This window comes from Lepus europaeus, chromosome 1 (genome assembly GCF_033115175.1).
Source record: "Lepus europaeus isolate LE1 chromosome 1, mLepTim1.pri, whole genome shotgun sequence".
In the NCBI taxonomy this organism is placed as follows: Eukaryota; Metazoa; Chordata; class Mammalia; order Lagomorpha; family Leporidae; genus Lepus; species Lepus europaeus.
Window position 1 is genome coordinate 65285302 of NC_084827.1, and position 14821 is coordinate 65300122.

The 14821-nt window shown below is 50.9% G+C and overlaps 1 protein-coding gene across 4 annotated transcripts in view; it reads left to right on the top strand.

Moving 5' to 3' along the window:
• The window catches only part of SAP130 (Sin3A associated protein 130), an 84415-nt gene extending 74261 nt beyond the window's left edge, over positions 1-10154 (top strand). For all 4 annotated transcript variants that reach the window (XM_062183722.1, XM_062183488.1, XM_062183561.1 and 1 more), the window contains exons 19-21: positions 7978-8081; positions 8998-9111; positions 9330-10154. In XM_062183722.1, the coding sequence (XP_062039706.1) occupies positions 7978-8081; positions 8998-9111; positions 9330-9488 (377 nt within the window). In that variant the 3' untranslated portion in view covers positions 9489-10154. The remainder of the gene's footprint in view (positions 1-7977; positions 8082-8997; positions 9112-9329) is intronic.
• The last annotated feature ends 4667 nt before the right edge of the window (positions 10155-14821 follow it).

Here is a 14821-nt window from a genome sequence, read left to right on the forward strand (position 1 = left end):
CTCTGCTGTGGCCCGGGAGTGCAGTAGAGGATGGCCCAAGTGCTTGGGCCCTACACCTGCATGGGAGACCAGAAGAAGCACCTGGCTCCCAGCTTTGGATCAGTGCAGTGCGCCGGTCGCAGCGGCCATTGGCGGGTGAAGACCTTTCTCTCAGTCTCTCTCTCACTGTCCACTCTGCCTGTCAAAAATTTAAAAAAAAAAAAAAAATACAATGGGATAGTACTGCAGGGCACGCAGAGGGGTTTTTTTCCATGCTGTACAGTATAGACAGGCAAAGGAGGTAACTTCACAGATGGCTGCCAGGTGCCGAGGTCAGCGCCAGCTGTGCTGAGCCATGTTTACTAACACTGTGTGTCCTTCCTAGGATGTGAGGAGCCTGGCACCTAGGCTCTGGTGCTCCTCTCAGAAACCCATAGGCAGTTGATCCTGAGAGACTCGTTGGGCTCACTTCAGGGGACAGTGTACCGAATACTTGACCATTAGCTTCACAGTTGCCAGGGATGTCAGAAATGAGCAAGGGCTGAGAAGTGGCACAGCCAAGAGGAATCTTATGGAGACAATGAGAAATCAATGTGAATTCCTGGAAAGGTTGCTGGCACAGTAAAAGTCATTAAAAAAATTAAAGTCCAACATTAGCAACTATTACAGAAATGCAAATTAAGAAACAATGAGATCACACACACACAAAAAAAAACACATTCAAACAACTGAGTTAGAAAATAGTGACAATTGTGAATGCCAGTGCAGAAGTAGAAAAACTAGATTCCTCTTACATGGCCTTGAGTACTCTGAATTTGTCGTCCTACTGCCTTCCAGCCTCTGTGGTTTCTGCCAAGAAGTCAGCTGTTAATTATACCGGGGTTTGCTTGTAAATTCAGTTTTTTTTTTTTTTTTTTTTTTTTTTTAAGCACTCCACCAGCCCGCTCTCAGTCTCCTTGTCCTGCCGCCTTCCCGCCTTCCCCCTCCTGCCCCATTTACCCTAACTGCCCAATGGTGCTCCAAGCAGGGGGCTTTGAGGGCTTCAAAGCCGCAAGAAGACATGGCTTGTGGAGCCAGCTTGTGGGGTGGAGGGCTTGTGCTTTTGTTTTTTTTTTTTTAATTTATTTTTTTTTTTTATTTTTTTATTTTTGACAGGCAGAGTGGACAGTGAGAGAGAGACAGAGAGAAAGGTCTTCCTTTGCCGTTGGTTCACCCTCTAATGGCCGCCGCGGTAGCGCGCTGCGGCCGGCGCACCGCGCTGTTCCGATGGCAGGAGCCAGGTGCTTCTCCTGGTCTCCCATGGGGTGCAGAGCCCAAACACTTGAGCCATCCTCCACTGCACTCCCGGGCCACAGCAGAGAGCTGGCCTGGAAGAGGGGCAACCGGGACAGGATCGGTGCCCCGACCGGGACAAGAACCCGGTGTGCCGGCGCCGCAAGGCGGAGGATTAGCCTGTTGAGCCACGGCGCCGGCCGGTAAATTCAGTATTTTTAAAAGAATTTCCGTGCCCTTTTTTCTTTTTTTTAATTTGAGAGAAAGCTCCCATCTGCTGGTTCACTCCACAGATGCCCATACCAGCTGGGGCTGTGCCAGGAACTCAGTCAGGATCTCCCGCGTGGGTGCAGGGGCCCAAGTTCCTGAGTCATCAGCTGCTGCCTCCTAGGGTACACATGAGCAGGGAGCTGGACACTCTGATATGGGATGTGGGCGTTCCAGGTGGGTCTTACCTGCGAGGCCAAATACCTGCCCCTGAAGAATCATTTTTTTCTGTCGCTAGTTTGAAAATGTTCTCCCTGTCTTTGACTTTTGGCGTTTTTTACTGTGGAGGTGTATTTGTGGTTCTCTTTGCATTTGTCAAACTCGTTGTTCCTTGAGCTTCCTGGATGTGTAGGGTGTCTGTCAAAAATCTGGGGGATTTTCTTCCGCTGTTTCTTGGTGATTCCTTCTCCTCTCCCTCTGTCGCCCCTCCTGGTGCCCCATCCCATGTTGGTTCTCAAAGACATGCCCTGCATTCCTCTGGGGCGCTGCTCATCACCCTGGTGCCTCCTCAGTTCTGCTGTTGAGCCCCTCTAGAGAATTGTGTCATTTCTGTTTCTTCGTCAGTATTTTCTGTTGCACCTGCCGTGCACGGTCATACTACCCTCCCTCACCTTCTGCCAGTGCTTCCTCTTACTCCTCTCAGTGCTGTGAGTGGTTTGTTGTTGTTGTTGTTGTTGTTTTTGGTTGTCGTTCAAATATATATTTTTTTTGAAGGCTTTTATTTAATCGTGGGTCACTCTCATGGACAGTTTTTCTTGCCTTCTTTCTTTTCAGAAGTGTGGGTCATATTTTGCTGTTAAGATAACAGGTAGAAGCAGTTCTCAGTACTTGTCTCCCCACTCCTGGACTTGCTGTTACTATTTCCTTATTTGTGCAGTAACCGACTGGATTAATTTAGTGCCATCTGACTGCCCCCCCCACATTAGTGTTCCTCTGTGAGGTCCTCTGCCCCTCACACTGCTGGCACAGCCTCCCACACACTCTGAGAGGACAGTGACTTTGGTAGGGCTCTCTCCTGTTCCTGCCCTGCCCATAGCCCACTAATCCAGCTACTAGCTAGTTGCTGGCTGTTGTCAGCAGTGCCGTCAAACACAAATTCCTTTCCAGAACCAATCCACTCAGACTGTAGTTCCCTGGGCAGAATGGTTTCTTTCCGGTCAGTGTCGCCCGTGTTTTCTGCCCTGGAAGGCTCCTCCCAGCCGTCTCCATCTTGTCCCTCCTGCAGACGGCTCTGTGCACAGCCAGGCTGTGTCTGCCTGAGATCACCAGTCTCCTCGCAGTTCCTTCACCACAGCCTCCGCTGCCCTTGCTGGCAGCACCTCTAGGCTTGAGCTTCTCCACGCTCTTGTGGATGGAGTCTGCCGATTAGGAAGGGCTTAGAGGTCACCTGTTCAAGAGCCGCTTCTTCCCTGGGGCAGGCTCTGAGCCAGGGTTTAGGAGCTGGTGGTGGGGACGTGGCACGCTTCTCTCTGAGTGACAGCTCTGCTCAGTGAAGCGGAAGGAGTGGAGGGAGCAGGCTGGGACCCTCTTCTGCTAGAGCCAGGAGGGGAGTTCTCAGGGTCCCAGGTATTCTCAGCGTGCCTCGCCTAAGGTACAGTGTCTATTTCCCAAGTGGACCTTAAGTGCAAGAAGGGAGCCCCCTCAACTCACTGGCACTCCCCCGGCACTTAAATACATAGGTGGCCAGCTGTTGAATGAGAGCCACTGATGTCCTGCTCTTCTCAGGGGGACGGCCGGGGGTGGAGGAGACGCAGCCCCGCGTAGGCCCCTTGCAGGCTGGAAGAGTCTCCATGTTGCTGAGCTGGGAGCGGGGAGAGCGGGAGCACTTTGGGTTTACATGCCACAACCCCTTTCCTCACACAGTACGGTACTGGTTGTGCACATGTTTCTTCATTTGTCATTTGCCGGCGAGCCCACTTGTGGACATTTACGTGGTGGCATAGCCACGTTTGGTTTTCACTGGCTCCCTGGGTCCGTACTCTGTCAGTGAGCCATGCTGCCCCTCGCTGGTCATTCATACACCCAGGCGAGCTGCTCTGGAAGACAGCTCAGCAGTTTTATAAAAAGAAATGTTTACTGCCTCTCCCAGCAATAGCAGTGCTGGCTGTTCATCCCAGGAAAGGGAAAACTCACATCCACACACAAACCGCAAAGCAGCTTGTTTTGTAACAGCCAAAAACCTAGGAAACAACTCACATAAGCATCATAGGCAAATGGTTAAACTGTGGTCCCAGTGAAGCGACTCAGAAGTGGAAAGGAGAGAATTACTGGTCCATGGAGCAGCGTGGATCTCAGGGGCATTATGCCTGGTGGGAAAAAGCTGTTCTCAAAAGGACACACTCCATGTGATTCCATCTGTGTTATGTCCTCTGAGTGACCAAATTACAGAGATGGACAGCATGTTAGAGATGGACAGGGGTTCATGGTCAGGGAGCTGGGAAAGTCCAAGGGAGAGGCATGAGGGAGGGGTGTGGTGATGGGGGAGTCCTGCACTTGATTGCGGGGGTGGTTATACAGATCTGCATGTAGCATGAAAAGGACAGGGAAGTACACTTTATTTATTTATTTATTTATTTGGGAGGCAGAGTTACAGAGAGAGGTCTTCTATCCACTGTTTCCCTCCCCAAATGGCCACAATGGCTGGAGCTGGGCTGATTGAAAGCCAAGAGCCAGGAGTTTCCTCCAGGTCTCCCATGAAGGTACAGGGGGCCTAAGCACTTGGGCCATCTTCTACTGCCTTCCCAGGCCATTTGTGGGGAGCTGGATCAGAAGAGGAACTGCCAGGACTGATACTGGCACCCATATAGGATGCCAACGCTGCAAGTGGAGGCTTAACCTGCTGTACCACAGTGCTGGCCCCTCACGTTCCTTTTTTGACAATGATAACTATTGAGAGAATTCACACAGTTTGCAGTTCACCTGTTGAAGTGTTTTTCAATTCACTGGTTTTTGGTACATTCACAGAGTTGTACATCCCTCACCAGAGCAACTTTAAAATATTTTCATGGCTAAGGCTGGTGGTGTGGTGTAGCAAGCTAATAAGCCGTCTCTTGCCACAACAGCATCCCACAGGAGAGCTGGTTCAAGTCCCAGCTTCTCTACTTCCAGTCCAGCTCCTGTTCTTGTGCCTGGGAAAGCAGTAGAGGATGGGTCAAGTACTTGGGTCCCTGCAACACTCATGGAAGACCCGGGTGGAGTTCCAGGCTCCTGGCTTTGGCCTGACCTGGCCCTAGCCATTGTGGCCATTTGGGGAGTGAACCAACAGGTGAAAGATCTTTCTCTCTGCCATCCAGCCTTTCAAATGAATAACTTTAAATATATTATTTATATTCATAGGGCTGGGTTGAGTGCAGCAGTTAAGACTCCACTTGGGACACCTGCATCCCACATCAGAGTGCCTTGTTCAGTTTCTGGCTCTGTTCCCTTTTCTCTCTCCCTTTCAAATAAATAAATGATTTTTAAAAATATTTATTTTTATTGATTGGAAAGGCAGATTGACAGAGAAGGAGAGAGGGAGAGAAAGAGATCTTCCATTCACTGGTTCACTCCCCAAATGGCCACAATGTTGGGACTGGACCAAGTGAAGCCAGGAGCCAGGAACTCCATCTTGGTCTCCCACATGGGTGGCAGGGGCCCAAGTACTTGAGCCAACTTCGAATGCCTTCCCGGGTACATTATCAGAGAGCTGGATCAGAAGTGGAACAGCCAGGACATGAACCAGCACTCCCATATGGAATGGGAGTATCACAGGTGGAGATTGAACCCACTGCACAGAAATGCCGGCCCTTAAATAATTTTTTAATTAAAAAAATGTTAACAGACCAGGTGGGCATCTGTGGCAGCAGTAAGGCCCTGCTTGGGGTGGCTGCGTGCCTTGTTTGAACTCCCAGTGCTGCTTTCCGTCCGGCTTCCTGCTTGTGTGCATCCTGGGGGCAGCAGTGATGGCTCCAGTACTTGGATCCCTGACACCCATGAGGGAGACCCAGATTGGCTTCCAGGCTTCTGGCTTTGACCTGACCCATCCCTGGCTGTTGTGGACATTTGGGAGCCAACTAACATATCTGGTCTCTCTTTATCTCTGTGTGTGTCTCTGTTTTTCAAGTAAATGAAAATAAATACATTTTTATTAAAAGAACAGATCATATTATGAGCCCCAGAAAGAGACTTCTCACTCCATAGCTGTCATCCCCCATTCTGGCTCCACACCTGCACTCCGCCTGCCCTACAACCCAGACAGCTTTCTGTCTCTGTTGATGTCCCATTGCTGGGTGTTTCAGATGAATTGAATCATATAATGTGTGGCCTTTGTGTTTCTTTCCCTCAGCATAATGTCTTCAGAGTTCATCCAGTTATAGCCTGTATTAGTACTTCATTCCTTTTCTTACCAAACAGTAATTTCCTTTCTTTGGATATACCACATATTGCTGATCCACGTAGCACTTGGTGGGTATTTGCGTTTTTTCCACTTTGGGGCCCTTATGGATAGTTCTGCTACAAACATTTGCACACACGTTTTTGTGTGGATTCTCTGTTTTGATTTCTCCTAAGAATGGAATTTCTTTGTGTTCTCTGATAATTGTTAACACTTTAGGAACTACCAGAATATTTTCAAAGCAGCTACACTGTTGTACTTTGCTACCAGGAATTTACAAGGCTTCCAATTTCTGCACAGTATCGTTGACACTTAGCATTGTCCATCTTTTTTATTGTGGTGCTCCTGATGGATTCTAAGTGGTGTCTCATGGTTTGTGATTTGTGTTTTCCTAATGCCTGGTGATGCTGAACCTATTTTCACGTGCTTGTTGGCCATGTGTATGTTGTTCTTAGAGAAATGTCAATTTAGCTTATTTGCCCCTTTTCAGCAGTTTGTCTTTTTACTGTTGAATTTCCTCTTGGAGTTGTACAAATTCTTTTATATGTTCTAGGTACAAGTCCCTTATCGGTTATCACTATACTTTCTTTGCAACTTCCTGTGAATCTATAATTAATTCAAACTAAAATGCATAAAGTGAAATATTCAAATACATGTAAAGCTGGTGATCTCTGAGGTTGGCGGACTGTCACGTTGTCATCATAATACCACAATCACACACAGAATTACCACCACTGGGAGAAATTGCATGGAGTACATGAGGCCTCTTAATCCTTACAGCTGCGTGTTAATCTACTGTTGCCTCAGAAGGCTGAAATATTACTTAAATTATGTGAATATTTTAATATTTGTCAACTAGATGGTGATATAAGTTAATAAGCTTTATTTTTTAGAGCACAGTTAGGTTCAGAGCAAAATTGAAGGACTAATACAGAGTACACCCCTACACCCCCCTGCACACACACCTTCCCCTACCACGCACACCCACACTACAGATTATTATAACTGATGAACCTGTATTGATGCATCACTCTGTTAGAGTCCATAGGCTACATTAAAGTTCAGTCTTGGTGTTGTATATACTGTGGGCTTGGACAAATTTGTATATAGATACAGTTTTTCAAGATTAATTTAAAAATGATTTTATTTGTAAAGAGATTTTTTTAAAAAGATTTTTTTTTTTGAGAGGTGGAGTTACAGACGGAGAGAGAGAGATAGAGAAAGAGAGCGGGGTCTTCCATCCACTTGTTTACCCCCCGACCTCCCACCCCCACCCCCACCCCCCACCACACCAAGTGGCTGCAATGGCCAGAGCTGCACTGATCCAAAGCCAGGAGCCAGGAGCTTCCTCCAGGTTTTCCATGTGGGTGCAGGGGTCCAAGCACTTGAGCCATCTTCTACTGCTTTCCCAGGCCATTAGCAGAGAGCTAGATGGGAAGAGGAGCAGCTAGGACTTGAACCAGCGCCCATATGGGATGCCAGTGCCACAGGCGCAGACTTAGCCTACTACCCCATAGCACTGGCTCCTGTAAAATGATTTTTAATTAGCCATATGCTATGTGAGTACATTTGAAGTCCTAGTTAGGCGGTAATTGAAACTGTGGGTCCAGCTAGGCTCAGCTATCAGCGTCCCTCAGCCCTCACGTTTATCTCCGAATCTGGGTGGTGTGCTTCCTACTTTTTGTTTTACACCTGTAGTCACTGGGCTTTTCTGCCCACATTTGAAATGTAGCTCACACTTGATTCATGTGGTTTCCCCATGATCTAGACAGCACCAAAAAGCTTCTCAGGCCTCCTGTCCAGCCCTCCGTGGGCTGTCTGCCTCACAGCCTGGGCCAGGCTGCAGCTCACCGAAGACCGGTCCCCCTCTTGGAAGAGATTAAAGTCTGAACTTGTGCTCTAATTCGGGCATGGTTCTGGGGTGGACAGAGGGATAGGAAACTTTCCTTCATGTAGTTAGCCCCAGTGCCTAATGACCTCAGTGCAGAGGACCTCTCTAAAAACATGTGAAGACGTTTTTGATAAAACTTTTTTGATGGTTTAACTTGATACAAATCAAAATCTGCTTAACTTTTCTATGGTTCCAGAGGAGAAGAAAGCTATGCTGCAGGAAATAGCAAACCAGAAAGGAGTGTCCTGCCGTGCCCAGGGCTGGAAGGTGCACCTGTGTGCGGCGCAGCTGCTGCAGCTGGTAGGTGGGGGCTCTGGGGGGACTCGGAGTGGTGGAGGCACCACCCATCAGTGACACACTCGGAGTCTAAATCTGGCCTCCTGGTACCCAGATCCAAAATCCATGGCACAACTGGGGTTGGGATCAGCACTGTGTGGCGTGACATCTCAAACGGGGGCCACAGCTGACCGAGCTGTAAACGCCTCCACACCACTTTGGTCCCTGAGGTAGCACCTCTTAGTTAAGCAGCCACCCGTGGCACGAGCACAAGCAGTTTGTGCTTGCTGCCGAATCGCAAACTGGAGTTCCCAGCCTGCTCTCGACACTGCTCGGATACGCCGGTCCATATCCTCCTGAGTCTGGGGACACCCCATGTGGCCCGCCAAAGCCTGCCTCCCGCGAGCCCCTGCTCATTCCTTGTGCTCCTGGGTGCAGGCCCACGTGGCCCTTGGTGACACCCCATCCCCCCGCCTTGGCGTAGGTATGAGTGATAATCGGCCGGCGGTCTCGGCTGTCCAGTGTTGGACTTCACGCGCAGCCATTTCTGTAATCCCAGGACAGATTTCCTTTCAGCAGCCGGAGAACAGGATTTCTTAAAAATGCAGTGCCTTGGTGATCTTCACTTAGAAAAACGTCCTCTTTCTGTGAAACTGTAGACTCGCTTTTCAGGTGAATTGCAAATTCAGGGCAGTCTTTAGAAGCTAAGTCCCGCTGCATAGACTCTGACCTAGGCCAGGTTATAGGGTAGACCACTGTGGGTCGGGTTCTTTTTCCTGTTCGTTAACTCGTACCCTGGTCCCTGGGGGAAAAGCCCCTTGCCTGCCAGCGCTCACACCGCTTTGTAGAAGTGGCTCCAGGTGGGCTCAGTGGGTCGTTTGCCTGAGGTGGACGTGGTCAAGTATGTGAGGCTGCAGTGTCTTCCGCTTGTGTGTTGCAGACGAATCTAGAACATGACGTTTACGAGAGACTGACCAATCTCCAGGAAGGGATTATCCCAAAGAAAAAGGCGGCAACCGATGATGACCTGCACCGAATAAATGAGCTGATACAGGTGTGAGCGGGCCCTTCCCTCCGACCGTGCACCGTCTCCCGCCTTCCCCAGGCCTCTCCCCGACCCACGAGTACCTCTAGTGAAAGCCCCTGACTTACTCAGGCCTGTGTTCCTGGGGCTCGCTAGGTCGCTGGTCTCGGGTGGAAGCCCCACAGTGGCTCTGCCCTGGGGGGCTCCTGGCACCCGCTGCCCGCTGACGCCGCTGTCTTCTTTTTCAGGGAAATATGCAGAGGTGTAAACTGGTGATGGATCAGATCAGTGAGGCCAGAGACTCCATGCTTAAGGTTTTAGATCACAAAGACCGCGTCCTGAAGCTGCTCAACAAGAACGGGACGGCCAAGAAAGTGTCCAAGTTGAAGCGGAAGGAAAAAGTCTAGAGCCGGAAGAACCCAGAGTTTGGAAACTGAGCTGAGGGAGGCTGACGGTGGGGGAGGGGCTCCGGTTATTTCCGAGCGGGAACGTTGGAGTAAAGGCAGTGCTCCTCAGTTCTCGCGTGCAAGCCGAGGGACCCGGGGCAGCCCGCGGCGTGAGCGGCTCGGAGCCCACCCGGCACCATGGACCCCCGTCTTTCTCTGGGACGTGGCCCTGGCAAACCCGCTCTGTGTCCTGTGTGACCGCGGGTGCGCAGTGATGCCCAGGGCTTCCAGACCGCACCTGCCCGGCGGATCCCTGCAGGACGCATCCCGAGCCGGGACCGAGTGAACCGCCAGGACCATCCGTTCTCTGTCCACGCTGAAGAGAAAGCCTCAACCCTCACCCCAGCCGCTGCTTCTTTGTTTGCCCTGCGGATGCCCCGGCCGCGCCTCGCCGCGCCGCGCCCCGCTCTGAAGGGCTGCAGCTCTCACTTCCTGTGTTTTCTAAAGAACCGTTTCCAAGTGAGGTCGCGGTGCCGTCTGTCCTGCGTGTGTCCGAGCTGAGTCTCTGGGGCGGCTCAGAGCGCCGAGGTCCTCGTTCTGAAGTACGCTCCCATCCCCTGTCCTGTCGCTCGTGAGACGCTGTCACCTGTGTGTACCACCCATCTCCAGAGTTAATAAAGGACTCAACGAGGGTTTTGTACACGAGCGTCTGCACCTTTCTCTAGCGGTCCGTGCTGTCCTGAGCGTCCAGGACGCCTGCGGCGGTTTCTCCCGCAGTGCTGAGCGTCTGCTCTGTCCCAGTGTCGTCACTCAGCACAGTCCACTGCTCCCCCAGCGGTGGCACTGATGGCTCTTGATTGTCTCAAGTACTAGGGGCCCACGCGGTGGCCCTGTGCAGATCCAGATGGGCCAAGCTCTGGGGCTGTGGAGGCCGCGGCGAGGGCACAGCCGTCTGGTGGGCGCTTCTGGCCCCCAGGTAACTGCCATGCTCCGGGGGGCCTGGGTTTGTTTCCTTGGGGCATGAGACCAGCCCTCTGTTGCTTCCGTGTAGCCTCTGCCTCCATCTCTGGGGACAAGATGTGGCCAGGTGCTGGTGCTGTGGTGTGGTGGGTAAAGCCTCAGCCTGTAATACCAGCATCCCACATGGGGCTAGTTCAAGTCCCAGCTGCTCCACTTCTGATCCAGCTCTCTGCTATGGCCTGGGATAGCAGTGGAAGTTGGCCCAAGTCCTTGGGCCCCTGCACCCACATGGGAGACCTGGAGGAGGCTCCTGGCTCCTGGCTTTGGATCGGCACCGCTCCAGCCATTGCGGCCAATTGGGGAGTGAACCAGTGGATGGGAGACCTTTCTCTCTCTGCCTCTGCCTCTCTGTAACTCTGCCTTTCAAATAAATGGATAAATTCAATAAGTGGATTAAAAAAAAAAAAAAAAAAAAGATGTGGCCACCCTGTTTCCTTAGGGCACAGGTCTCCAGCTCTTCCCTGTGTCCTGACTGCAGCCAGGTCGGGACAGGGAGCACCCTCTCTGCCCAGGCCTTGGGGACCAACCCTGTGGCTCACTGGAGACAGCTTTCCTCGAGTGGGAACGCTAAGTTCGCAGCTGGGGTGGGAAGCAGTTGAAGGCAGGAGAGCAGGATCGGGGCCACACCGGCAGAGGCCTCACGCAGCCTGGACGGCTTCCCCTGCCTCCCCCTGGGACACGGAGCCAGGCCCCTGAAGCCATGATTGCTGGATCCTGATCCTGTGCCTCAGTTTCCTGTCTGTGCACATCCTGTCCCAGGAGTCACATGGTCTAACAGACGGCCTTAGGACAGAATTCAGACACTTGGGATCCTGTGTTAACAGATGTGCTCTGTAAAAGTAAAAAAAAAAAAAAAAAAGACTCAGATAATCTTTTGCAAAAGAAGTTGGTCAGTATGCACAATACACAGATACTTCCAAAAGTTTGTGGAAAGTGGAATTAAAAGATTTTTTGATGAAGATTTTTGAAATCTAGTTCTTACATAATATACTTTATTTTTCCTTTTTAAAGATTTATTCATTTATTTGGAAGGCAGAGTTACAGACAGGAATCTTTCATATTCTGCTTTATTCCCCCAAGTGGCTGCAACCAGGGCTGGGCCAGGCTGAAGCCAGGACCCTGGAGCTCCATCTGGGTCTCCCACGTGGATGCCGGACCCCAAGCACTTGGACTATCTTCTGATGCTTTCCCAAGTGCATTACTAGGGAGCTGGATCAGAAGTACAGCAGCTGGGACTCGAACTTGCCAGTGAGATGGCAGCATTGCAGGCAGCAGCTTAATCCACTGCACCACAAAGCTGGCCCCTTGGTTTTCTTTTTGAGAGAGCTCTCATCTGCCAGTTAATTCCCCAAATGCTTGTAACAGCAGGGCTGCATCAGGCCAGAGCCTGGAGCCAGGAGTTCAATCCAAGTCTCCCGTGGGGAGCAGGAACCCATTGCCTTGAGCCATTGCCATTGCCTTCTGGGTCTGCATTCGAAGAAAGCTGGAGTTGGGAGCTGGGACTCCAATCCAGGCACTCTGGATACAGGATGCTGTTGTAACCACTGGACTAAACACCCAACCCTTTGAATGTTTTGAAGTCTTCCATCATACAAACCTGGAAGTCTGTGCAGGTCAAAACAGTAGCATTTTTGCTAATCCCTTGCTTTATGAAGACAGTACACTCAGTGTTGGGAGGGGAGGGGGGATGAACCTTGTCTAAACAGTGATTTTTGAAAATGGCTTTATTAAGGAGGAGTCATGGACATACAATGAACATTTTAAAAATACACTGTTTTGTTGTGGTAGGTGTTGTGGCACACAGCAGGTTAAGCTACCACCTGCAACCACATCCCATGCAGGCTCTGATTCAAGTCCCGGCCGCTCCACTTCTGATCCAGCTCCCTGCTCATGTGACTGGGAAAGCAGCGAAAAATGGCTCAAGGACTTGTGCTCCTGCACCCATGTGGGAGACCTCCATGGAGTTCCTGGCTGTGGCTTATCCCAGCCCAGGCTGTTGCAGACATTTGGGGAGTGAACCAGATGATGGAAGGTTTCTCCCTAATGGCCTTTCAAGTAAACACATTTTTAAAGTTTCTTTTGTTTGAAAAGAAGTGTGACAGAGACACGAAGAATGTGCTTCTGTCTGCTGGCTCACTCCCCAAATGCCCATAGCAGCAAGCCCAGGCGCAGCCAAAGCCAAGAGCCAGGAACTCAGTCCAGGTCCCGCACTTGGGTGAGAGAGACCCAAATACTTGAGCCATCACGGTTGTCTCCTGTGATGTGCATTAGCAGGAAACGGAATTGGACGCACAGGTGGAAATATAGCCCAGTCTCTCTCCAATATGGGACGAGGGCACCACGGTACGCACCCCTGAAGTATGTAATTCAGTGAGCTCTGACATGTATCCCATCACCACAGTCGTGATCGTGTCTGCTAGCCCCAAAAGTTCCCTGTGCCTCTGAATCCTTGCCCCTTGCTAGCACACAGGCTCTCTGCTGCCATTCTTGATTAGGTTTTCTAGAATTTTACATGAATGGGGAGGGGGGGAGAGGAAGTTTGGTTTCTGTTACACAGTGTAGTGGACATTGATGCTGAGGTTTGCTTGAGTTGCCCGTGTCAGTATCCATGTCTCCTTACTACTGAGTAGCATTCCGTTGTGTGGATATCCCCTAAGGTGTTTATTCACCTGTAGGAAGATACGGGAGGGCTGAGTGCTGGGTGTGGCGCTTGAGCCAGCGACTGGGGTGCTGACATGCCGTATTCATGTCCCTGGGCTCGAGTCCTAGCTGTCTTCCGAGTCCTGCTTCCTGCTACTGTGCACCTTGGGAGGCAGCCGGCGACGGCTCAAGTCCCGGGGTCCCTGCCACCCATGGGGGAGACCAGGATTGAGTTCCCCACTCCTGGTTTTGGCCCGAGCTTTTGGGGAGTGAACCAGCAGATGGGAGGGATCTCTCTGTCTCTCTGCCTGTCAAATAAATAAATTGTAAGCAGACATTTTAGTTATTACCAAGTTTTTAATATGGTGGACAAAACTTTGATACATTTGTATATGTTATGTGGACACAACTTTTTTTTATTTTTTAACAATTATTTAAAAGAGTTACAGAGAGAGGTAGAGACAGAGAGAGGTCTTCCATCTGCTGGTTCACTGCCCAGATGGCTGCAACAGCTGGATCTGCACCAATCAGGAACCAGGAGCCTCCTCCAGGTCTTGCACCTGGGTGCAGGGGCCCAAGGACTTGGGCCATCTTCTGCTTTCCCTAGCTGCAGCAGAGAGCTGGATCTGAAGTGGAGCAGCTGGGAATTGAAATGGTGCCCACATGGGGTGCTGGCACTGCATGCGATGGCTTTAACCGCTATGCCACAGCACTGGCCCCGACACAATTTTTTTTTTTTTTTTTTGACAGGCAGAGTGGACAGTGAGAGAGAGAGACAGAGAGAAAGGTCTTCCTTTTGCCGTTGGTTCACCCTCCAATGGCCGCTGCGGTAGGCGCGCTGCGGCCGGCGCACTGCGCTGATCCGATGGCAGGAGCCAGGGGCTTATCCTGGTCTCCCATGGGGTACAGGGCCCAAGTGCTTGGGCCATCCTCCACTGCACTCCCTGACCACAGCAGAGAGCTGGCCTGGAAGAGGGGCAACTGGGACAGAATCCGGCGCCCCGACCGGGACTAGAACCCAGTGTGCTGGTGCCGCAAGGCGGAGGATTGGCCTATTGAGCCGCGGCGCCGGCCCGACACAATTTTTTAATTGGTTTTATGTTAAGTTGTGCTTACCAGGGATTTCTGATCAGGAAATAGTGCTGAGAAGTCTAGAGGGCAGCTGACTTTTCTTTTTGGGATTTGTTTATTTTCATTTACTTGAAAGGCAGAGCGTAAGAGAAAGAGCATCTGTGTACTAGTGTCTTCCCCACATGCCCACAACAGCCAGGGTTGGGCCAGACTGAAGCCAGGAGCCAGCAACTCCACCCTCATCTCCTACATGGGTGGCAGGAACCCAAGTACTTGGGCCATGTTCCGCTGCCTTCACAGGCACATTAGCAGGGAACTGGACCGGAAACGGAGCAACCAGGACTCAGACCGGCCCTCAGATACAGAATACCATCACAAGCTGTAGCTTGACCCACTGCATCACCGCATCCCCACGACGTGTCTAAAGTGCAGAGTTTTTGATTTTTGACAAATACATGTACCCATAGCTACTACCACTCGAAGATAACAAGACAGTTTTGTGACCACCGAAAGAATACCTCTGGAATCACCCCACCCCCAAAAGATAAAAGCTGATCTGGCACCTGCCGACATAGGCAAGTTTCTCTGTTCTTTAACTTCATATAAATAGATTCACACAGTAC